The sequence below is a fragment of the Conger conger genome, chromosome 16, assembly GCF_963514075.1.
Source record: "Conger conger chromosome 16, fConCon1.1, whole genome shotgun sequence".
Lineage (NCBI taxonomy): Eukaryota > Metazoa > Chordata > Actinopteri > Anguilliformes > Congridae > Conger > Conger conger.
Genome location: NC_083775.1, coordinates 31,062,923 through 31,086,584, shown reverse-complemented (window position 1 = coordinate 31,086,584; position 23,662 = coordinate 31,062,923). Strand labels below are relative to the sequence as shown.

The window sequence follows — 23,662 nt, the reverse complement described above, 5'->3', positions numbered from 1 at the left end:
TAGAAAAGGGGTTGGTCCTGAGCAATTCTCTTGTGTTTGGAATGTGCGGCTGCTCATTGGCGAATACAACAGAAAACTTAAAACAGCCAAGGACGGCAACCTGAAGTCATCGGTTTCATTTAATGAGATTCTATTATATTATTATTGCTTGACGACATCGTGTTTATTGGCTCTTCTCAAAATTTTTCAGTGCTTCTCATTTTTATCTGCAGTTTGGGAACTATAAGACCAATGCAATTTCAAATTCGTTATTTACTCATATGATTTCATTCCGTTGTCTTTTTATTTATTGTCTTACTCGCGTGCATCGCTCATTAGGCTATGGACTGAGATGAAACAGATTTAGATATTAGAAAACCCACAGACCTTTGTGAAAGAAATTCGATTAATTTCCAACAGTCAACGGATTGATATGCCAGATTGTACAATGATGAACAAGAACGGAATGGTGTCAAAAATCCAAACCCGAATAAGGACGGACCATTTCAAAAGCAATTACGACCTTGTCGGTAAAGAATTGGGCAGGTAAGATCATATGCTTGTGGATATTTCTGAGATTGACACAGTACGAACTTTACGTGCATGAAGTCAAACGTTGGAAACTCAGTTGATATTAGCCTGTATATCCTTGTTGAATCGCTTATCCACGTGTAACCGGAGATTGTGTGAATATCGGCTGTTCAAATCCGATGGAGCTAGAATTTGGAAACCCTCTCGTGACCGTGTTGGCTGTTCAAGTGGCATTGGCATGATTAGCTCCACTGATTGTTCATTGGAAGAATGCGTGTGAGATATTCGACAGGTGCTGCGTTTTGAGCCTTTCTCTTATTTAAATGTATTTATACAGTGTTTTATAGATACATCTGTCATAGTAAACGCATCCGATGCCTCACACATGGGTGATGCTGAGTGACCCCAATAGCCGCGGTGCGTTATCACTGTTTTTGATATGAACTGCTAGCATGATGTGCTAACATAATTACTTTTCATCAGTAATATTATATCCTAACTAACTAAATGTTATTTTTTTGATTGGCAGTGAACTCCACTAGTTTTGATGCCAAAATTGCCTGACCTTCATCGCTAAAGTATCTGGATTACATTGCCTGTGTTTTTGTTTTTGATGTTGCGTAATTCTCTGTGGAGTAGAGTAATTCAGGTTGTTAATGAATGTTTGGTGCTTTTATGCAGACCATCACAAGGAAGGCTGTACTAGAGATTTCTCTGCTCGAGTTCTGCCAGTTCGTCCGAGGCATTTTCCTGCACATGATTGTGCAGCTCTTAGATTCTTGCATACTGTAGGTGGGTGTTCAACAGGCATGGAAATGCTTGCAGACAACCACATGAAGAGAAAAAAAAGTCTGACAGAAATATGCAGTCAAACTGTCCTTTCTGCTGGAGTACAATGACCAGAGAGCGCAGGAAGCAGAGAGCGCAACGGTTTCTGTTTTCTGCACTTTAGTGCAGCATACTGTGAAGGAAGCTGATGCAGGCATCAGTTAAATGTGATATAAGAGAGAGAGATAAGTTGGGTTACACTGAGCACTGTGACCTGTAAAGAGACTGTTTAGCTCACCTGGTAAAAGGAAACTAAAATATTATTGCAGCGGACCAAATTCTCAAAGCTCTGTGACACTGAATAAATAAAAGAAGCTTGAAGAACCAGTTGTCTTCAGTTTTCCTGCTACATTCCTTATTAAACCCATTAGATCTCTCTCTTTCCTGTGCTAGAGAGTCTGGCATTGGCTCATACACAGTCCATTTAGTACAGGGAGGACTGTTTATTTTTCTGGTATACCAGGGTCCTGAGGGCTGCTAAGAGTCTTGGTCTGGTTTGTTTGGATGTTTTTCATTCAGTCAGCTATTTTGTCACTGGTCATGCTGGTATTCATACTTTCAAGGAACCCCATTGACCAATTAACCTATAATTCATAGACCCGTGCCATTTGTCACTTGACAACATTTGCACTCCCCCACCTATTTAATCATGCATTTTAAATTTGTTGGCTATGAATTAAACAGTCTGTCATCCTCGACAGTATGTGCAGGCCCAGTACATATACATGGTTGTTTTGTTTAAGACAAGGGAGACAGATATCTAGACTTGTAATGTTAGCAGGATTATTATATATATATTTTTTTGTATGTGTCCTTTATTGCTGATGCAATGTGCTGCTCTGTATCAGTAAACACGCGTTACTTGATTGGAGGAAGTTTCGGATTTAAGAGGAGGCTTAAGAAAGCGAGGTTTCCTCCATGGCTGAGATTTATGTTTTTTGGACACGTACCAGGCTGGTGGCCAGAGCCCTCTTGGTCACCAGGGTCTGTGTAACCCCTCCCTGCCAGGGTAGCGCCTCCAAGTTTCATGGCCCTAAATCTCATTAATTGTAGGTATGTGAGTTACACAGATGCCAGGATTCGCAGATGTCAAGATTAGAGTGCTGGCATTAGACTGGGGATTGTGTGTGTGTGTGTGTGTGTGTGTGTGTGTGTGTGTGTGTGCGTGTGCGTGTGTGTGTGTGTGACTTGGGTAGCTGATCCACCACCTGGCCAAAATCCATTTCCTGTACAATTGAGACGCTTAAACTTAACACCTAAACATTGATGACACTGTTCTATAGAGCTTTTATTGAGTCTGTCCTGACATTCTCCATTATCTGCTGGTATGGAAACATCACTATCTAAGACAAGAATGCACTTTCTAAAATTGTGAATGTGGCCAATAAGACAGTGGGAGTGAAGTTCAATAGTCTTACTGAGTATTTCACAAGCAGCTGTTTAACAAAGCCATGAATATCTATGAAGATACAAGTCATCCTCTGTATACAGAATACATGTTGTTGCCATCTGGCTTACGATTTAAAACTCCCATTGCTTTAAAACAGAGGTACAAAAATTCCTTCATCCCTTTTTCTATCCAAGCACTGAATGCACACAACAGAAGAAGATAGCCATTTAGTGACCCCATACCCCAATCCACTACCTCTTTTTATATCTACCTTATATTTATTGAAACTGTATCTTGATTTTAAATGACTTTTTAATGCACTGCCAATATTTATCACAACTGAACTTTTTATTATGCTTCTTGTGCAGAATCTGTCTGTCTGTATCATGTTATGCCTATTGTTGTGTGGTATGTGTGTGGTCCTGCTGCAAACAAATTGCCCATTTGGGACAAAGAATAAACTAAACTGAACTGAACTGAACTTACTTCCAATCCTTCCTCTATCTATCTCCACAGGCAATCTCATAACCGGGCAAGCTCATCCCTTGACTGGGTAAAAGAGTAATTGCTGCTGCTCTGGTCAACCTGAGGGAGAAAAGTGCTTAGTGAAGGCCTGGTGACACTATAGCTCTGACGTCATTATTCCTCATACCTCAAAACGAATGGTTTTAAGAACTAAGGATAGTTTTGATTGGTTGGGCTCCTGGTCAGATGAACCACATGTTTAATGTGTGTATAATTGTATGATTTTGACCATCATATACCTAGGGGGTGTTTGGAATTTGTCTTAAGTCTAACCGCTCCTGCTCCACCCCAGGTTCCAGCCTCTAGCACACGATGGGCCTGCTGCTTATCTGGAACAGTTGGCGTGTTTTATTGACGGCTCTCGCTTGACCCCTTCTGGGTTCAGCTCAGAACACAAAACGTTAATCCAGGCCTCTTAACCTTTTGTAATGGATCCGCTATTTTGACGCCATCTCACCGATTTCCAGGAGGTTGAACTCTGCAGTTTCGGGTTAAGCTGCCTGCGTTTGCTTGCTATTGCGACTGCTTCGGGTTGTCGATGTCCTGTGAATTCTTTGTTTATTTATAATTCGTGATTACGTGAAGCTGTCAGTCTTATCCAGAGTGATTTATAATAATGTGTATACAGCAACCAGCAGAGACAATACCAAGTTCAGTGCTACGTCCAATAGCGGTCATTGCATAAATCTAAAGCAATTATTATGTGCCGTAGAAAGCTCAAAAGGGAGACTAAGGATATTAAATATTAGATAGTGCCTGGTGTAAGTGTGGCTATTCAACCTGGAATTAATGCTCAGAGTTTGTTGAACCAGGATGCAATTTAAACAGGCAAGGTTTCAGTCTGCACCGATGACAATCCTAGACAGTATCTTTCTTACGTTATTACTGTATCTGTTGCATTAGTTTTTTCTGTTTTGCAAGCCAAGTTTCCAGAGTACCAACCATATGTTGGCTCAGAGCGGTTAGCGGTTTGAAGAGATGACGGAGGAGCCCGAGTTGACGTATATCCTACATCCTAAAATTAGTGGGTTAAGAGATCAAATTAATGCTTACGCCCTATCGTTTAGAGCTGCTTGATCTTGTCTTCAGCTGCTCAGTCTAGTTTGCGTTTTAGCAAAGGAAATCAGTTGAACGACCGGGGAACTCGCTTCACAAGTAAGCAGGAAGAGGAGTCTGTGTGAACTAGGCCAGGTAACTGTGAGTCTCACATCCCCCCCAAACTCCCCCCACCCCAACCATCAGATGATGTAAAATGACTCCACAGGAAAGCCACATTTTGAATTAGAGTAGCACCCTGTATGAGGTCCTTTCTCCCTCATATAGCATATACTGTACATATTTTTAACATGACTGATTGCCTTTTTTGGGTATATGGCCAGCTCATTGCGCACACGGCCTGCAAATGGTCTGCAAAATAATTTTGTTCTCATGTCGAGAGCTGAGAGAGTTTGCCCCTTCTGGCTTTCTTTCCAAACTCGGGTGTTTGCCTTGAGTGAAAATGATCTCCTGTTCGGGCCACCTTGGAGTCCACAGTTTGTCTTTGAGGCCCATCCTGCGGCCTCCTTCATCACCTGCCTCGGTGGTCTTCCAACTCTGCTCAATAAAAACTTGAGTGAACTTGAACCAGCCCCATCTGCAAAGCCTCGAGCCCCACAGCCAAGGATGTGATTTTAAACTTAATTTATGATGTTAGTGCCGGCAGCAATTATTACTTATTAGATGAAAATTTTATGTTTTTACAAAGATTTGCTGCATCCTAAACCCTTCAGATATATTTTTACTGAGGCACATTACTCCGTAATCAGTATCAGTACACTGCATGTATTCTACTATTATAGACATAGCCTGGTTATAATTGTAACCAGCTCTATGTGTAGCACATTACTCTCTATTTGTAGATGAAGTAATGAGAATGAAGGAGTGAGGAGTGACTCAGGACACTTGTTATTAATATTGATGTTTCATCCAAGCAGCAGTTAGGTGCTTCCTTGTGGATGAGAGGGGCAGGCGTGCCTCGATTGGTGGGACCTCGGCAGACAGCCTCAGTGTTTTCGGGTGGTCCCAGTCCATGGGCGGTCTTGTCCCCCCGGCCTGCATGCTGGAGCCCATTGTCTGCCTGTCGAGGGTGGGGGGGGAGGCAGTGCCCCAGACAAAGTTCTGGCTGTAGGCGTTGGGAATTCCATTTGTCTCCTTCGGCAGCTGCGAGAATGGGAAGCTGACAAGCGTGGCCTTTGTGACTGGCCCTCACAGAGCCCTCATTCTGCATGTCGGATTTCCTGCCCACACCCTCGCATTGACCCACTTCCTCCGAGCCCTGGATCAGTACTAAATGGGTCATTTGAATATAATGTCATGCTGTTTGGGCTGGCAAAAGCTGCAGGAGCTCCAGTGAATGCACTGCATTTCTTTTTTTAAGGAATAGTTTTATTGGGACTTGATTTTTCCCATTGTGAAATTGACAAATACAGTCCCCTCAAAGTATTGGAACAGCAAGGTCAATTGCTTTGTTTTTGAGGTCAAAGGATATACATGAGATGACCGATCCTGATTTCAGCTTTTATTTCCTGGTATTTCTTATCTAGATTTCTTAAATAACAAATCACCTTTTGTATCAGACCACCACATTTTTAGGTGAGCAAAAGTATTAGAACATGTGACCGGTGTTTCTTGTTGCCCAGATGGGGCCTGTGAGATTGATTGGTTAAACAATAAATAGTTCTAAATGTCTACTCTTGCTTTTAGCATTTGGTTTTGCCTGTGAAGACTGCATTTGTGTTAAAAAAAAAATATATAAACCAACATGAAGTGTCTTTTGGAGGAAACCAAGCCATTTTGAAGCTTAGAAGAGGGGAAATCCAATGCACATGCATTGGGGATAGCTTGTACAACAACGTACAATGTCCTGAAAAAGAAAGAAACCGCTGGCATACTGAGCAACAGACATCAAACAGCTCGATCAAGGAAAACAGCAGCAGTTGATGACGGAAACATTGGTGAAGAAAAACCCCAAAACATCAGTCAATCTCAGTGAAGGTATCTTAATCAACCGTTTGAAGAAGAGACTTTGAGAGCAGCAATATAGGCTTTACCACAAGATGCTCATCAGTAATAAGAATCGCAAGGCGAGATTACAATTTGCCAAGAAGTACAGAGATGAGCCACAAACATTCTGGAACAAAGTTTTATGGACTGATAAGACCAAGATTAACCTCTACCAAAGTCGAAAAGCAAAGTGTGGAGAAAGAAGGGATCTGCTCATGATCCAAAACATACAAGCTCATCTGTGAAACACGGTGGCGGAAGTGTCATGGCTTGGGCTTGCATGGGTGCTTCTGGAGTGGGTTCACTAATCTTTATTGTTGATGTAGCTCATGATGGTAGCAGCAGGATTCATTCAGAAGTCTACAAAAACTGTGTTTGCGTCCAAACTAATTGGGAGGAACTTTAATTGGGGAGGTTTTAGACTGGCCAGACAAACAACAACTGAGTGAGGCTGCTGAAAAAGCCTGGAACTTTACATTTACTTAAATTATCTGTCCAAATACTTTTGCTCACCTAAAAATGGGATCGTCTGATACCAAATGTGCTATGTTCTAAGTAGTTCAAGGTGTAAATAAAAGCTTAAATTCTGAACTCTGGCCTTGTGTTCATCTTTTTATCTAGAAACAATGGACTATGCCTTGCTGTTCCTATACTTTTGGAGGGGACTGTATGTCAATGTAATGTGGATGATTAAGCCTCCTGCATTTGTTGCGGAAAAAGGAATATGAGTACAAGGAGTATGAGTACAAATTTTTTCCGCGGGAGGTATAATGCATTGTTCCATCAGGGGCCCCTGGTAGTTCTGCAGGTTGGCCTTTGGGGCAGTTCTGCAGGGCGGCTTTTGGGGCAGTTCTGCAGGGTGGCTTTTGGGGCAGTTCTGCAGGGCGGCTTTTGGGGCAGTTCTGCAGGGTGGCTTTTGGCGCAGTTCTGCAGGGTGGCCTTTGGGGAAGTTCTGCAGGGTGGCTTTTGGGGCAGTTTTGCAGGGTGGCTTTTGGGGCAGTTCTGCAGGGTGGCTTTTGGGGCAGTTCTGCAGGGTGGACTTTGGGGCAGTTCTGCACTGTGGTCTTTGGGGCAGTTCTGCACTGTGGTCTTTGGGGCAGTTCTGCAGGGTGGCTTTTGGGGCAGTTCTGCACTGTGGTCTTTGGGGCAGTTCTGCTGGGTGGCTTTTGGGGCAGTTCTGCAGGGTGGTCTTTGGGGCAGTTCTGCAGGGATGGCTTTGGGGTAGTTCTGCAGGTTGGCCTCTGGGGCAGTTCTGCAGGGTGGCTTTGGGGCAGTTCTGCAGGGTGGCTTTGGGGTAGTTCTGCAGGGTGGCTTTTGGGGCAGTTCTGCAGGGTGGCTTTGGGGCAGTTCTGCAGGGTGGCTTTTGGGGCAGTTCTGCAGGGTGGCTTTGGGGTAGTTCTGCAGGGTGGCCTCTGGAGCAGTTCTGCAGGGTGGCTTTGGAGTGTTTCTGCAAGCGCATGCGAGTAGGTCTCTCTCAGGCTTGGCTGCCTTTTCCAGAATGTTCTGAGGTGCACCATGATGTGCTCTCTGGGTGTTTTCTTAAGAGAGAGGTGCAATTCATGTCATTCAGAATCTTGCCTCAGATTGATTGCTACAGTAGGGCCTAACACCTGGGCAAATGAATAGCTAGACATGGACAGAAAATACAACTGTTTTACTGTAATATTTAATGGGTTCAGTTATTTAATTAGACCTGATACTTACTGGAAATTACAGATTTTGATTCTGGGGCCTTTTTTATCTGGCCCTCATAAATACATTTTCCCATATGATAGCTCCTTGAAAACTGGCAGTCTGGCCTTCAGTCTGGAAATTCGAATGTAAGTTTTTCAAGATCCAGATGAACAAATTCATAGCAAACAAAACACAATTCAGCGTGAAATATGTTGGTTCAGTCACATTTTGTATACTGTAATGTCAGTCACATTTGTTGTATTGTCAGTCATGCTACATTTATGTAGATTACTGGAAAAAGAAACTCTCTTCAAGATGAATGTATTCTCTGTATTTAGTGGGATATGGCCATCTAACTGTATAAGCAACAGTTTGTTGCATTCCATAGTCTGAAGACAAAGTTTGCATGTCTTTAATAACGTCAGTCACACTCCAAACTTCCACCTCAACACAAAAGAAGCACAGAGCTAGTGATTAATTGACAATACTTCTATGACAGGCATGAGCCAAGGAAAGCTTGCCTCAAAATATGCAGCTAAATAATGAATGGCATTGGCAGCTGCATAACAATTCATACAATTCTTTTTCCATAACCCTCCAATTTGTAATGTCAATCATGATTTGCCCAGCTCAAGAAATTACACTGTTTTCCAATTTCAACGTAAAATGATTGTGATTGTCAAATTGAAGCCCTTGAAGTTGTTCTCTTTATTTATTGTCATCTTGTCTCAAAATCTCTCGCTTCACCTCTGATTTAAACGGTGTTATTTTTGTGTTTGTTATTTGAACAATGGTTTTAAAAAATACATAGATAAAAACTTAATATTGCATGTCACAACCTTTAACATGAACATGTCCTTGTCATTTTAATCAGAAAAGTGAATGTGTTTGCACCTACCTGTTTAACTAAAGGTTACAATAAAGGGCTTTTTGGACAACTTCAATGATGAATTCGAAGGTTAAAAGGTTTTTCAGGATTGGTGCTTTTCTGATCTGCCCTCAGGGGGAAGTTTGCAGTGGTGAAGAAGTGTGTTGAGAAGGTAACAGGAAAAGAACATGCTGCCAAGTTCCTGCGCAAACGACGGAAGGGGGAAGACTGCCGTATGGACATCATCAATGAGATTGCTGTGCTGGAGTCTGCCAAAGCCAACCCCTTCGTGGTTTCCCTGCACGAAGTCTATGAGACTGCCACTGAGATCATCCTGGTTCTGGAGTGGTAAGAACATTTCTTCCCTAGGTTACACTCACAGCACATCCAACCAAACTCAGCACACCCGCCCAAAACTTGGCACCCATCCACCCAAAACTCAGCTCACATCCACCCAAAACTCAGCACCCATCCACCCAAAACTCAGCACCCATCCACCCAAAACTCAGCACACTTTGCTCCAAAACTCAGCACACTTTGCTCCAAAACTCAGCACACTTTGCTCCAAAACTCAGCACACTTTGCTCCAAAACTCAGCACACTTTGCTCCAAAACTCCGCACCCATCCACCCAAAACTAAGCACCCATCGACCAAAAACCCAGCACACATTGATCCAAAACTCAGCACCCATCCACTCAAAAATCAATACTCATTCACCCAAAACTCAGAGCATAAATCCTCCCAAACTCCAGATACAACGCCAACTTTCAATAGCCACTGAAAACCATGTAAAATGCATTTTAAGGATGGGAGAAGTAAGCATTGCTGAAATGGATTGTATGAATGCCAAAGTAAACCGATTTGATGAGAGAGAAAGAAACAATGGGTCTCCGATGGAGGGCTATTACAGCTAATTTCACATATCTTTCTCCATCAAGGGAAAAGGCCTCAGTGTCAGTGCGGTGTCCCGACTCAATAATCATGAACTCAGGGTAATAACAAAAAAGGGAAAAAAGAGAACATCCCTTTATTTATTTTTGTATCAAACAGATTTTATTTCAGTAATTAAGAGGGAAGTGGAAGGAAAACAGTAGAGATCCTGAAAGGCTTTGTTTTAGCTTTCCCATGTTTTTAACGTCAAGTAAAAATGCACAAAAATACCTTAGAAATGGTGACAAGCACATTTTATACACAAGTCATATAATGGTGACATCGTAAGCTACAGTTGATACAGGCTGAAGGATAAAAAATGTCCTTGCATGCAGAGAAACTGCCTTGCCTTGCCTTGCCTTGCTCTTGCCAGGAAAAAGTGGATGAAATGATAAGGTTTGAAATGAGCGGAAAAGAATTGGTAATCAAAAAATGCCACTCGGGGAATTTTTCCCTGCCTCTACGTCTTTTCTGCGTAGTTTGGTGGTTTCATACCTCGCTGATATAAAACCTATAACGCAGAGGATGTGGGCATCTGGGTTATTTATTCTTTTCTCTTTTTTTTGATAAGGAAGGGCTTTTTGCAGCTGAGCTGCTGAACAGGCAGAATGGGGGCAGGAAATGTCACGTCATCTCTCCAGAGTAGAAACACTGACATCCTGCACGTCTTGCTGGTGACAATGCTATCAATCAAAGGGCCATACAATCCCATCTCATGAGCAGGCTTGGGGACAAACCTGAACAAACCTGAATAAATGTGGATCTAGCAAGCAGGGACGCAGCTTTGTGTATAATGGTGGAAGGAGGTGAACTTCCAAACTGTTCCCTCAATGAAAAAGACAAAGTCAGACAAAGTTTTGGTTACCAGAAAAATGCAGGTGGCCTCAGCTTAGAGGAGGTCACCCACAAGTGCTTGTGAAGAGGCAGTATATAAGATGTGTCCATCTTTCTTAGGCATGGTATCGTTTTCTTGAAATTAACTTTAGCATAAGCTCGGGAATGTAATACAGTGCCTAGCTAGCTAATTAACGTGAGTGAACTAAATTCTTGGCTAGCTCTCAAAGGCTGATGAGCTAGCTAGGTAACATTAGCTTTCTGAGCTGATTTGAACACCCTCGCATACATCACAACCTGAACATAAAGTGAGCTTTTTGGGGCTCCAAAACTTAGCTAGACTGGTTAAGCTACACAAAATGGAGAGAGGCTGCATTTATTTTCATTTTATTTAGAAGCGTTTTATTTGCATAAAACAATGCAGTAATGTTCACCACTTAGCTTGGTGTGTTTTAAAAAGCCTTGAGCAGGCCACGTTGCATGTCAAAGCCAGCCATTGTGGTCAATAGAAATGTGGGTCTGCCTGGGTTTTACTGACCACAGCGTGGGCCTGCTTCTGAGGAAACCAGAGAGAAATTACATTCCTTTCCTGCCGAGGGTCACGTGAACCCTGAGGCTTAGAGCAGTCCAAAACAGAGCAGCCTGTGCTTGAGTGCACACAAACGCACATACACACGCACACACACACACACAGGCATAACTGACCTTTAGAGGCAGGCAACCGGTTGGAAACCCAGTGGCATGGCGGAGCAAGTGCTGCCAGTGTTTGGTGACTGTGGCCACCTTGTTTCTGCAAGTGTGGCAGTATAAGGCACACGGTCATGCCTGGTAATACCCAGATGACCACATGGGATGTGGACTGCCTCAAGCAAATTAATGTGGTTGCTGTTTGTGGCCCATGTGTTTTCAGTCATGCAGGAGTGATACAAACTGCCTGATAGACTGCCACTGCGGTGTGAAGGTACAGGTCTTCCTGAGGTCTCGTAGTCACATGGACCATCATCCCATCATAGACACGCAGAATGTCAACCGTTTGCTAGGCGGCCATACTCCATTCAGACTTCCCACAGGAGTTCTCTATAAACCATGTCAGATGAAGTTTCCATGTAGTAAGAATATGTCCTCAGTGCTACTATTTTTCTGTGAATCTTTAGTGTTGTTCTGCGCACACATGCACACACACGCACACATACAGGCAAGCAGGCAAACCACATCCATTCCAGTGCACTAGAACCATAATGGGGAATTCTCAGTATTTGTTTCCTTTTGTTAAAATCTGGATGCTTTTACACGCCTACCTGCAGCTCTTTCTGATGAATCAGACCTGTAGTGTGGTCTCCGAGAGAGAACATGCTGACATTTGAATCACACATGTGGTTGTCGTTCCACTTTGGGGTTTGAATTCCCCCCTCTTCCAAGGCTGTTAGGGACCTTCCATACAGGCTGGGCTCAGACATGACTGTTCTTTCCACACAGAGAGCCAACCCTGCTACACAAACCACACAAGTAAACAAACAAGAAACGTACGCTCATGTATGCAAGCACACGCACAAACGTGTAAACAAACGCACACACACACACACACACACAAACCAGATACGATTAACTGATTTGCGTATTAAGAACCTAATTTTGTAAACTTTCTAAACGTTAAGTTGAGAATTGCTGGGCCACGGAACCAGGGCATTCAGTAATGGAGAAGTCCCGCATGCCTGCTTCCAGTTATTCAAAACGCACACAGGGGGTGGCAGAGATCCCGGTGTTTGTTTTCCTTCGCCTTCCCGCATGCGGTCCAGTCAGGGAACAGCGTGATTGGCACTGCTGACACGAGAAGCTCAACCCGCACAGCGCAGCTGCAAAAGCGAACCCCAGGAATTCCAAAACATCAGAATCCCAAGTCAAAACGCTGGCTTAATTGTTTCTGTCTGTATGTTTTTTTGCGGGTCAGGTGCCTGCCTGCTTCTCAGATTTCATCCTGATCCTGTAATGTCTTCATTCTCGTCCCCGACTTTGAAAACAGAAGCAGGGACCTACCTTCATGAAAACCTTTCACATTTTCTTTAAAGAATGCAGCTTGTTTGAATACCTGTGCTCCTAATACAGCCAGTGTTTGGTCCCCGATTTTACCAGATAATCGGATTACCCAAAAGTAGGGCCTTCATTAGTGTCTGCACTGCTCTAGATATTCTTGAAGTTGATGTTATTTCTGCAATATTTCCATGGGCATAGATCCAGGTGTGGAGTCCACATCGTCTCTGTTGAGGTGGCAACGGTACCCACAGTTTCTACATTTAGCTGTTTAGCAAAAGCTTTATCCAGAGCAACCCTGGAGGGCAGGGTAAGAAAAAACCTATATCCCTGCTCTAAAACGTTTTGTGGGAGTTTTAGATACTAAGACCAGGAACGCTGATGCTTGTGTGCCTTTAAACGATTAAGAGCAGAAGTTGGCATGATCCTGAAATGGGTCAGTCTTTGCTGTGCACCGCTAATGTCCTTCCAGGACCTTTGCATTAGTGTGTGGGTCAGTGTCAGAGGCGATGGGGTAATTCTGCCTGGCATGCAAGAACCCAGGCCCATGCTCCCGTTGCAGGGCTGGTAAACCGCAGCTGCACATGCGGTCTGACTTAATAACCGCTCATGTTCGGGAAAGTCCATCTATCCAGAATCTCCTGAGCACTGGTTTATTGGCCAGGACTGTACGAGGCATTCCTGGGGGTTTAGTAGTCTCTGTTTTAATGGTTCTGACTGATCTGTTTTTTCAGCCCATTTTAATTGAAATGACCTAAAATGCTTCTTTTTGCAAAGCCCTCTTTCATGTTCTCAGCTGTTATCTGGCCTTTTATGTAGGGATTTGAGGGCATCTTCATTTAACCTGTAAAGCCTTCACAGCAGATTCATGTCTCCTCGCTTTTGCCTGCTCCTCATGCCAAGGCTCTGCAGTCTGAAGTCTGTGACTTCATCAGGGGCAATGTCTGTCAGTGGCTGGCCTGAAGTTAAATCTGCAAAAAAGCATTTAAGCAAGTGTCTGAACTTTTTTCTGTTAAGAAAAAGGTGGCTTTTAGGTTGCAGTGCTGTTTTTGTGTTACTTAGAGTAGCTAACAAAGTGCATTTACACCGTTGCTTGTGGCTTGCTTTAGAGTACAAGTCAATTATTGTTCGATCAACTAATGTTGTAGAATTGGATATGACGGGGGGGAATGCCTGGTCACATTTGTGTTGTTTTTTCTGTTTGATTTTCATTAAAGGAAAAAGAGTGGGTCTACACTAGGGAGTAATGTGGGAAGGCCAAGAGCTTTTAAACACAAGGACTGAATGCCTGGTCACATTTGTGTTGTTTTTTCTGTTTGATTTTCATTAAAGGAAAAAGAGTGGGTCTACACTAGGGAGTAATGTGGGAAGGCCAAGAGCTTTTAAACACAAGGACTCCTAAGCTTGCTTCTGTTTACTCTTCCCTGGATCAAGAATCGGTTTATTTGAAGAAGGAATCATTTTACCATTTTCCCAACCATATCCCATCGCAAGTAATACAATTCAAATGGTCGTCCATTTTATTTGGAGAAAGCTGAAAGCTTAGTCATAGTTCTCCAAAATGGTTACCCGTGAATCCCACCTCATGGTCCAAGGTCATTACTGACCATAGTACGCCCATAGGTGGAAAATCCAGATTCAGAAAGTAAAAGTCCTCCCCAGTAATTAGCTGTGTTCAGTGTGGCTCAATCATTCACTCACACCCTATACTCTACATAGGGAATCCTACTTGGAGCACTAGCACTCAGTGGTGAAAATAAGGAGACTATTTCAGACACTACAGATTTAATTAGCAATTTAATTAGCAGGTTAATTAGCAACATGCAATGCTTGCATGTTTTGCTTGACAGCTGTTACTGGATTGGTGTCCCTTACTGTCACTTCTCAGGTAAACTTGGACACATCTGGATTAAGAGGCACAGAAGTTCACTACTGTGCACGTCAGCATCAGTTTGCTGATTTTCAAAGCTGATGCTGACAATCATTCAAATCAACAGCTCTCACACAGCCCCTGGACACCGCAGTCTTTGCCACTACAGTATTCTAGGTGCTTTTAAGGCTGTACAAACCTGGCTGTCAGAGTTAGCAAAGCAGTCTGTCATTTCATCGGAATCGCCTGAGCAAACTGTAGTTGGTGGTTATTTAAATGGATGACGCCTTCAGATGGGTTTGGCTTTAATAATGAGCCTTGCATTAACACTATGGTCAAACGGTAGCACAGATTTGTTGCTGAAAAGTATTGTTTTTTTTAGTTCATCAAAGACAAACTCAGCATAGTGTTGATTTTTGGATATAACCTAATGTGTTCGCCTCGTTTGCTTTGGTGGGGGTAGAAGCATGGGTCGGGATATGGGTGTGCCTGGAATGTTCTAGCCTTCTGTGGTTTAACGCTGCTGTGACCAACACAAACCAAATCTTGTAATGCCCCATGCCATAGAGATCGCATGGCTCAGTGGCAGCAGACTTGCAGATAAACAAACCCCTGTTTTCAAAGCTAAGGAGAGGGTGACACGGTATTTTACCAGGGAATTTGAGAGTGTGAGGACAAAATCTTTTGAATGCCAACACTTTGGCAAAATTTCTTCTTTAGAGGAAACCTGATTCAGATCTAGTCCATGGGAGCAATGGAGAGTAGCAATAGACTCAATAAAGAAAATGTCCCTGATGTTTAGCAACTAGCTGACTTCAGGCTGTATTATTCTGATGTGGGATTTATGGCCTACTTGTTTGGTATGCGCAGTAACTGTTTGCTGTGGTTGGAAGTTTCTCTTATCTGGAAGATACGAGACAATTAGGCCTTATCTGGCCTGGTACAGGCTTTTTGACTTGATATCCTCGGTAATGTAACTTTGGGAGTGGGAGCTAATTTGTGCTGATTTATGGGTGTGACTGCTGGACCTCTACAGGAGTCACATGCTGTCTGTCGACAAAAAAAAAATTGGCCTTTTTCCCACACCAAAGAACAATACGAGGACCATTTCATAATTTAAAAGAGTCCTGGGACCTGTGCTGACACTTGGCTGTTGGGCTTAGGGTTGGGGGGGTTAAGAGTCGCTTGTTAAAATTTTTTGTTTGTCCTGAGTTTCTGGCACATTTTAATTGGGTGTAGCAAAGAGATCAGGGGATAGTGTTGCAGCAGGCATAAATAATCCAGACGCTTTTTAGAACAATAGTTAAATGCGTAGGTCCTCTGAGGAACTCGTTATTAAAAAGAGACCGCTTTGCCGCTCTGCTGAAGCCGGAGTAGCTCCCAACTGACAACCAAATTAACAATAATGAGATGCTTATTTTACAGCTTTTACAATAATGGGATGGTTATTTTACAGCTCTTACAATAATGGGATGGTTATTTTACAGCTTGTGTGCGTGTGCGTGTGTGTGTGTGGTGCTTTTGATTCTCAAGACTGCCATTCTCCCATGCAGTGCTGCCGGGGGGGAGATCTTTAACCAGTGTGTGGCAGACAGCGATGATGCCTTCACGGAGAAGGACGTGATCCGACTGGCCAGGCAAATCCTCGCTGGTGTGGCATGGCTCCACCACAAAAACGTTGTTCACCTGGATCTGAAGGTCAGTTTAACAGATGGCAGAAGAGACGCACCTCTTTTGTGATTGGTCTGGAATTTCCAGACCCTAAAAGAGACCAAGGGCTTGGGTGTGTCATGAGCACAAATGTCAAAAGCTTCTGCACTCAAGAGTTCGTGGCCAGAGAGAAGGCTCAACAATAAAACCAAATATTAGTAGCCATTCATCATTCATCATCACTGGGACTCTTAACCATTCTTGTTGTAGATGCCACAATCTCTGTTCCATAAAAACATATTTTTGTGTTATTCGTCCTGATGGCTGTTTATAAAGTGAGGCCTACACCCGCACACATGAAACAAAGAGCCTTTTAAAGGCTGTGTATTTTGCTGCTTGTGATGTTTGTAAAGAATGTGTTACATAATGCAAAGCCACAAACAAGCAACTGTGTGGCCAGCAAGTCAACACTGCTCTTAGTGCTCTTCTTAACCTTTTGTCTTCGTGTTTAGAAAATTGAAGAAATTGAATACTGTTTGCAACCATTTTTCTGAAAGAACAGTAAGTTAGTTATTAAGCAAGTTAGTGAGCATGCTTATGGCTATCAAGTCATTTGTAGGCATCTGCCGATAGGTTTGAGGTGTAAGTGAGAGCCTAGTCTGGGTAGGTACGGTACTACACAGAATTAGATGGTATCTTCTGGAACTTTGGCCGTTGCAGTCCCGGAATTATGTTAATCTCATAGTGTCTTCATTGGAATGCATGTACAAAGTGGATGTGAGAAGCTTACAACTCAGTCTTACCTTTTTTGTTTCCTTAAATGCCCCTGTAAAAATGCAATGCAATACAGTCAGTCTTGCCAAGACCTGGCCTAGAAAAACTTGCTGGTGGCTAAAAAAACAAAAAAAACAAAGGGAATCTCCAAAGAAAGCATAGAGTAGCCTATTCACGAAGAGGACTTTATGTACGGTGCTTTAAAAAAAGCCATGTGGTGGTTTCTCTTTGATATGTAAATCCAATTTCTCTTTTTATCTGCCCAAGTACTGAACTACAGTGTATGTCAAGTGTGGCCAAAGCAAACAGCTCATGGGCTCTCGATGCTCTGCTGGAGCATTGCTGTGGGTTTCGGGCTGAATTTCTGCTGTCTTTGTGTCTCCAGCCACAGAACATCCTGCTGACCAGCTCTCACCCGCTGGGGGACATTCGCATCGTAGATTTTGGACTGTCCAGGCGCACAGACAATGTGAAGGAGGTTCGAGAGATCCTGGGCACCCCGGAGTACGTAGGTGAGTCCTGAACTTTGTGCCGCTAAATACGTTCACATTTATTTTGCTGCATGGTTACGGTCATGTCGGTTGCAAATATAACTCAATTAGATACACATGTATTCTCTTACATGTGTAAGAGCACTAGTATTGTGAATATACTGTCACTTGCATTGTACAATACGTTATTCAATCTTTTGACAGTTGAAGCTAATGGATCCATTTCTGTTTTAGCCCCAGAAATCCTGAACTATGAACCGCTCAGTACAGCGACAGATATGTGGTGGGTGCTGTATTCTAATTTACTAAACAATGTAGTATCTTATCTAATAGTGCTATTTGTCTAATTTTGTTCAACTATCTTATTTAACTCCATTCCTTAAACTGTGACTGAATAGTTTTTAGAATAGAATTGTTGTATAACTGAATAATTTGAGAAATTACTTATGACTTCAGGGCTATGCTCACTATTGCTCCCTCCTCTCACCCTCCTCTCCATGCCTTTCCACAGGAGCATCGGGGTGCTCACGTATGTTATGCTGACTGGCGAGTCACCGTTCCTGGGAGACAACAAGCAGGAGACCTTCCTCAACGTCTCCCAGGTCAATGTGGACTACTCCCAGGAGGTCTTTCAGGGTGTGTCCTCACTGGCCATCGACTTCATCAAGTCCCTGCTCGTCAAGAACCCCAGGTGAGGCTCTGGTCAAAGGGAGGCCTGGTTCTCTGTGGTTGGGAGAGGTTCAGATGACAGATTATAGCCTCTCTGCGGACTGGCAGAATGTATTAGTCATCTGGCTTCAGTTCGAATTGCATTTTTTCCCCCTAGAAAGATAAAACCTCTGATATAGTATGTCAAAATGGTCACTAATTGGCACAAGTTGCCAAGATTTCCAACCCTGATGTTAGTCAGTGTGGCTGAATTGTGGCATGCAGAGTCTACCACAAAACTAGTAATGAACTAGTAAAGTGCTTACACAATATAACATTGTCTGAACATGTATATTCTACACGTCTGCTGTGTGTCTAAGGATGTTGCTAACTAGCCTAAATAGTCAGTAGCATCTTCTGCTTTGTAGCTTTCTGTCCTTTATCACACTAAACACTAAGGGATTAGAGTCTTTCTGGTACAGGGCTTTACGCCATGTTCTGGTATCTGAGGCCGGGGTGCCATCATAAGGCACCAGAAGCCAACGACACTGTTATACCTTAGATCCTGCACACTGTTTAATGGCTCAGAGTGTGTGGTGGAAAATTACTGTGGAAAATTCTTCTTGAGCGAGTCATTTCTTGAGGAAAAATTTAAGCTGGGAAACCACTTTCATGGTTTCGGCCTCCATCGGAAAGATGAGGTGTGAATGCTTATGAGCAACTGTCCCTGGAAAATAGGAGGACCACAGTCAAGGTGAGAGGGCCTGCAGTCAGAGTAACCCCATATCCGCACAGTGACCAATTTGGGAAACCAGTTGCTGGAAGTCCATTAATTTTCTATGAAGCTGAGCGACTGGGAAACTGAGTGATGAAAGTTGGCCGAAAGTTGCCAGAGTCGCTCACCGTGAGAACCCGGGGTAAGGGAAGAGAGCTGGCAGTAGCATCCATCATTATTTAATAGGCAGTCCAATGGCCCGTCTGGGGGTATGCAAGTGAGTGTCGGTGTCACGAAGCTGACCGATTCAACAACCAAAGTTTTCAAAAATATAAAATTGCACACTAGCCAGAAATGCAGGTGCTGAAACTTACATAGTTGTAACCATTACTTGGACACATTCAGGAAAAAGATTGGTAAATGCTTGGCTACCATACCACCTAAACCTAGTAGCAAAAAGGATCGACCCCCATCAATCAGCACGACAGACCTTAAATAGGCCCACAATTAGATTCCCGGAAACATTCCAATCACTCAGCTAACTAGAAGACGGCATTTATTCAAGTAATGAAACTGGTGAAAGGAAAAAGGCACGCATATCCTGTCTCCAGTGAAGGCTACTCCTTCACAGTCAGAATGGTGGATACAGACTCGGCCCCCTATTTGAAGAGGAGTGTGTGGTGTCTGGGTAAAGAAGGATTAGAGAGCGAGAAATCACAGGGCGTGTGGGTATGTGGGTTCAGCTCCTGCCTCTGTCATCCCCCCCCCCACCCTCGGCCTGCCGGCTGGGTCGGCGGTTAGCGGAAAGAACCAGCCTTCTTCTCGACGGTGACCTGAGCTTGGGGCTTGGAGGTTGGCTTTCTCAAGCCTGAGCTTAATCCCCGGAGCTGGCAGGGCCGTTAATTCAGCAGAAGTTAAAACGGCTGAAATATGCTGAGCTGAAGTCAAGGGGCTTGCGGGAAGAAAAACCACGCTGGTGTGGACCGCACCCTGAGCCCCTGCCCAGAGGCAGGCCATACAGGGGGAACCAGACCAGGGCAGTGAGGCTTCATAAGCAGGGCCTACAGGACGAATGGACCAGGGCAGTGAGGCTTCATAAGCAGGGCCTACAGGAGGAATGGACCAGGACAGTGAGGCTTCATAAGCAGGGCCTACAGGAGGAATGGACCAGGGCAGTGAGGCTTCATAAGCAGGGCCTACAGGGGGAATGGACCAGGGCAGTGAGGCTTCATAAGCAGGGCCTACAGGAGGAATGGACCAGGGCAGTGAGGCTTCATAAGCAGGGCCTACAGGACGAATGGACCAGGGCAGTGAGGCTTCATAAGCAGGGCCTACAGGAGGAATGGACCAGGGCAGTGAGGCTTCATAAGCAGGGCCTACAGGACGAATGGACCAGGGCAGTGAGGCTTCATAAGCAGGGCCTACAGGGGGAATGGACCAGGGCAGTGAGGCTTCAGACAGAGTAGTAAAAAATGTTCCACTTGGCTTATGTATGTGCACATGTAAGTATTATGTGTGTCTGTGTCAAACTTTTAGTGTGCTTAATGACAAACCACCCAGGGGAATTACGAACTGGTATAATGTAAGTAATGGCAAAGAAAACCTTCCACAAATGTTTTTTTTTTTTACAGTAAATGTATTATTATTTTTGGAGCACTTAGGTGCTGTGTAAAAAATAATGCTCAATCTGGGAGTTCACTCAATTATATTCACTTTCAATCATTATTTAATAGGTTGATGCTTTCCGCCATTTTGCTGATCTGTGATGAATTAGCTGGCTAGCTTGCTAATTCTCCCATGTGTGCAGCTTTCAATGTTTTTCAAAGAACATTTATTTTTAAAGCAATTTGCAGTCCATGGTACTTATTGATAAGAAGTCAATTCTAACTAATTATTGGTTTTTGATTGGTCATCTGAGCCTTAGCAGGTGCAGGAGTGTCGTGCTGAGTGCAGAGCCCTCGTTTGTGTGTAGAGGGCGCCATGTTACATAGGGTGCATCCCAAAACATGAACACCACATCAGTCTTTCCTCCACTTGTCCCCTCTCCTCATACTTCCAGATAGAAGGAGACAAAGTGGAGGAAAGGAGGATACATTTTTGGAGTATTGGGACACACCCATGCAGATCCCTCCTTTGTGTGTAGAGATAGCCATGTTAAATGCAGGTCCCTCCTTTATGTGTAGAGGGCGCCATGTTAAATGCAGGTCCCTCCTTTGTGTGTAGAGGGCGCCATGTTAAATGCAGATCCCTCCTTTGTGTGTCCGCAGACACAGGGCCACAGCGGAGGACTGTTTGAAGCACCCCTGGCTGAACAACAGCCACTCCCACACCCACACTGGCCACGCCCACCCCAGACTGCTGCCCTCCATGGACGAACCCGAGACCAGCCAATCGGAGTCGGATCCCGAGTCGGAGAGCCCCGCCCCCTCCCCGGAGCTGGTTATCGTAGCCTCCTATACGCTGTGCCCCGGCCAGGGCGAGATGAAGGCGGGCAGGGGTGGCGCCTTCCCCTTTGAGGAGCCCCTGATCCAGCAGGAGGTCATCTGCTGAGCCCCGCCCACCACAGACAGTCACACTGTGAACTGCTATTAATTTATTTAACAAACGGAAACCCCCGGAAAACTTGGTCTGACGCAGCACTACGCTAATTTGAGCACTTTGAAACCGTGTGTGTGTGTGTATGCATGCGTGTGTGTTTATGACACCCAAGTCCTCTGTCTCGAGGCGAGGTCAGGTGTGAGAATCAGTATTTCCTGACGTGAATAAAATCACATTCCTGCCACCGTCTGTGAAGAACGGAGAGAGTAGCACTTGTTTGGCCTGGTATGTCTGTACACTCTTGGTCTTGGAGTCCATTTCTCTTGTACAAAGTGTCCTCCTGTGTTGGTAAACAATATGAACAGATAGTGGAAGTTGTGTGTCTCTAGGGGAAGAGCCAGCATAGATGAAGCCTGATGATGTTTGTTGTGCTGATGAGAGATTACTCTTCTCCTTTTATTTTGAAGCCAGATGTTTGGGGAGGCGGGGGGGGGACCCTGGTCTCATTCCACTCGCTTATTTTTCTCCACTTTTTACCTTTCCTTGCTCCTGACCCAGAAATCGATCAAGATGGCATCTATGAGGACATTGCAATCCCTTAAATGTTCCTTTTAGGAGCTAGAAGTAGAAGTTCCTTTTAGCAAGAAAACAGCCAAACCAAATTTTTTTTCGGAAAGCCTGACGTATAAATGATCGACCTGTGGATCCACCTCTCCTCAACTGCCACGTCAGTAACTGATGTGGCTTCAAACTGACGTTTGAAGGAGCAAGAACATTCCATTTGTCTTGGATTCACGTTTTCTCAACAATTTATTTTTCTTTCATCTTTTCCTAGCCTCTGTCGATGAGTGGAGCTAGGGGCAAGAAAAGGAGAAGGAAAAAGAAAAAAAGAGGAGAAAAATAAGGGATTGGAATGAGAAATGGATGCCCTGATCTGAGGGTTGTCACTTCCTGTCTGAAGGCACAGAGTGGGCTGGAGGGGAGAATGGTGGCTTATGAAGGCTCACCCAATGACAGTTCCCAAGCTCCCAAATACTCATTATGGCAGCAGCAATATCACAAGCCAACAGTGCTGACACAATCATGACATGGCACTTTTCATTGGTCGGTTCTTGAAAGATGGAATATATCCTTGTCTAAAGGCTTTTGTAGATGTGGCGTCAGGCGTATGCCATCTATAGCATAGTATATGTCTGAGACGGAAAGTTTTTTTATCATGAAATACTTCCACTTTCTTTTATAATATTCCACCCTGCAAGATTTTACACCTGATGTATCTTTTCTAAATATTCAAAATGTGTTCTTTCCCCTGCTAATGTTGCACAATTATTATTATTTCTTTAGGATTTTGTTCAAAATTTGTTTTGTTTATTCGCCCTTGTTTCTGTGTGATTTGGTTATAAAAATGAAGTCTGTCAAAATGAGGTCATATGGAATCCTGCAAGACAATAGAGGCTGGGAAGTGAAGGAAAAGTCTAGCCTGAGTCCTACCTGAGATGCCCAAGTTTTTGTTAATTTCTCAACAATGTTTTGTTAAAGATATTTTTCTATTGTCATTTTTTAAAGATTAATATGGTATGAAATATATAAAATTGTATTTTTGTCTCTTTTCTATTTTGTACTGTGGATTACACTCCTCTTCAGCTTTTTAAATGTCAGGCAGGTTTGCACTTGCTTATTCAGATGAATTATGTATTAATAATTATTTTATAAGCCTGCTTAAGCCGTATCAAGGGAATTAAATATGCATTTTTTGTATTAAAGAATTATTTTCACCTCATCTGTTTGACATTGTTGTCACCTTTCTTACATCATTATTAATAATCATGCCATTTTGGATATTATACTATCCATGTATTCAATATAGACATTACATTACATTACAAGGCATTTAGCAGACTCTCTTATCGAGAATGACGTACAATGAAGTGCAGATTGAACACAGGAACAAGTGTGAAGAGGACCCTAGAGGACCCTCCTAGTCCTAGACCATACAGATACATTTGGTACCCTTGAAGAATACATCAACTTACGAACTAGTCGGGTGACCGAGACAGCTTCAGACAAATGCAGTATGTGACTGAAGTTGGGTATCTTGCCGAACACAGCTCCACACTAGAAGAACTTTTTAATTCAAGTTATTTCAAAAGTTTCCATTCATGTTTTATTGCTGCGATCTGTCCTGCATATTTATAGTCCGTGTTGAATGTATTCCAAAAGTGAAGTTTGTTGAACCGCAGGAAGCTTTCAGCCATGTCACCATGTGGTTTTAAATTTTACTTCGGAAAAATGGGAGGCACTTTGCACTTTTACTCGCTCACAGATATCACAGGAGGATTTGGGAAC

General features: G+C 43.5%; 1 protein-coding gene across 1 annotated transcript; it reads left to right on the top strand.

Annotated features, from left to right (window-relative positions):
* The first annotated feature begins 64 nt into the window (after positions 1-64).
* LOC133115194 (serine/threonine-protein kinase 17A-like) lies at positions 65-23,096 on the top strand. Its single transcript, XM_061224983.1, has 7 exons — positions 65-525; positions 8,973-9,185; positions 16,054-16,198; positions 17,310-17,436; positions 17,650-17,698; positions 17,927-18,106; positions 21,046-23,096. The coding sequence occupies exons 1-7, from the start codon at positions 413-415 to the stop codon at positions 21,326-21,328; spliced, it is 1,110 nt and encodes a 369-aa protein (XP_061080967.1). The 5' UTR covers positions 65-412; the 3' UTR covers positions 21,329-23,096.
* Positions 23,097-23,662: the final 566 nt, after the last annotated feature.

Excerpts from the sequence above, each read along its gene's own strand:
- LOC133115194 (XM_061224983.1), top strand. The coding sequence starts at position 413 with ATGCCAGATTGTACAATGATGAACAAGAACGGAATGGTGTCAAAAATC. Across the intron at positions 9,186-16,053 it reads ATCATCCTGGTTCTGGAGTG|TGCTGCCGGGGGGGAGATCT; the intron begins GTAAGAACATTT and ends TCTCCCATGCAG. Across the intron at positions 18,107-21,045 it reads CTGCTCGTCAAGAACCCCAG|ACACAGGGCCACAGCGGAGG; the intron begins GTGAGGCTCTGG and ends GTGTGTCCGCAG.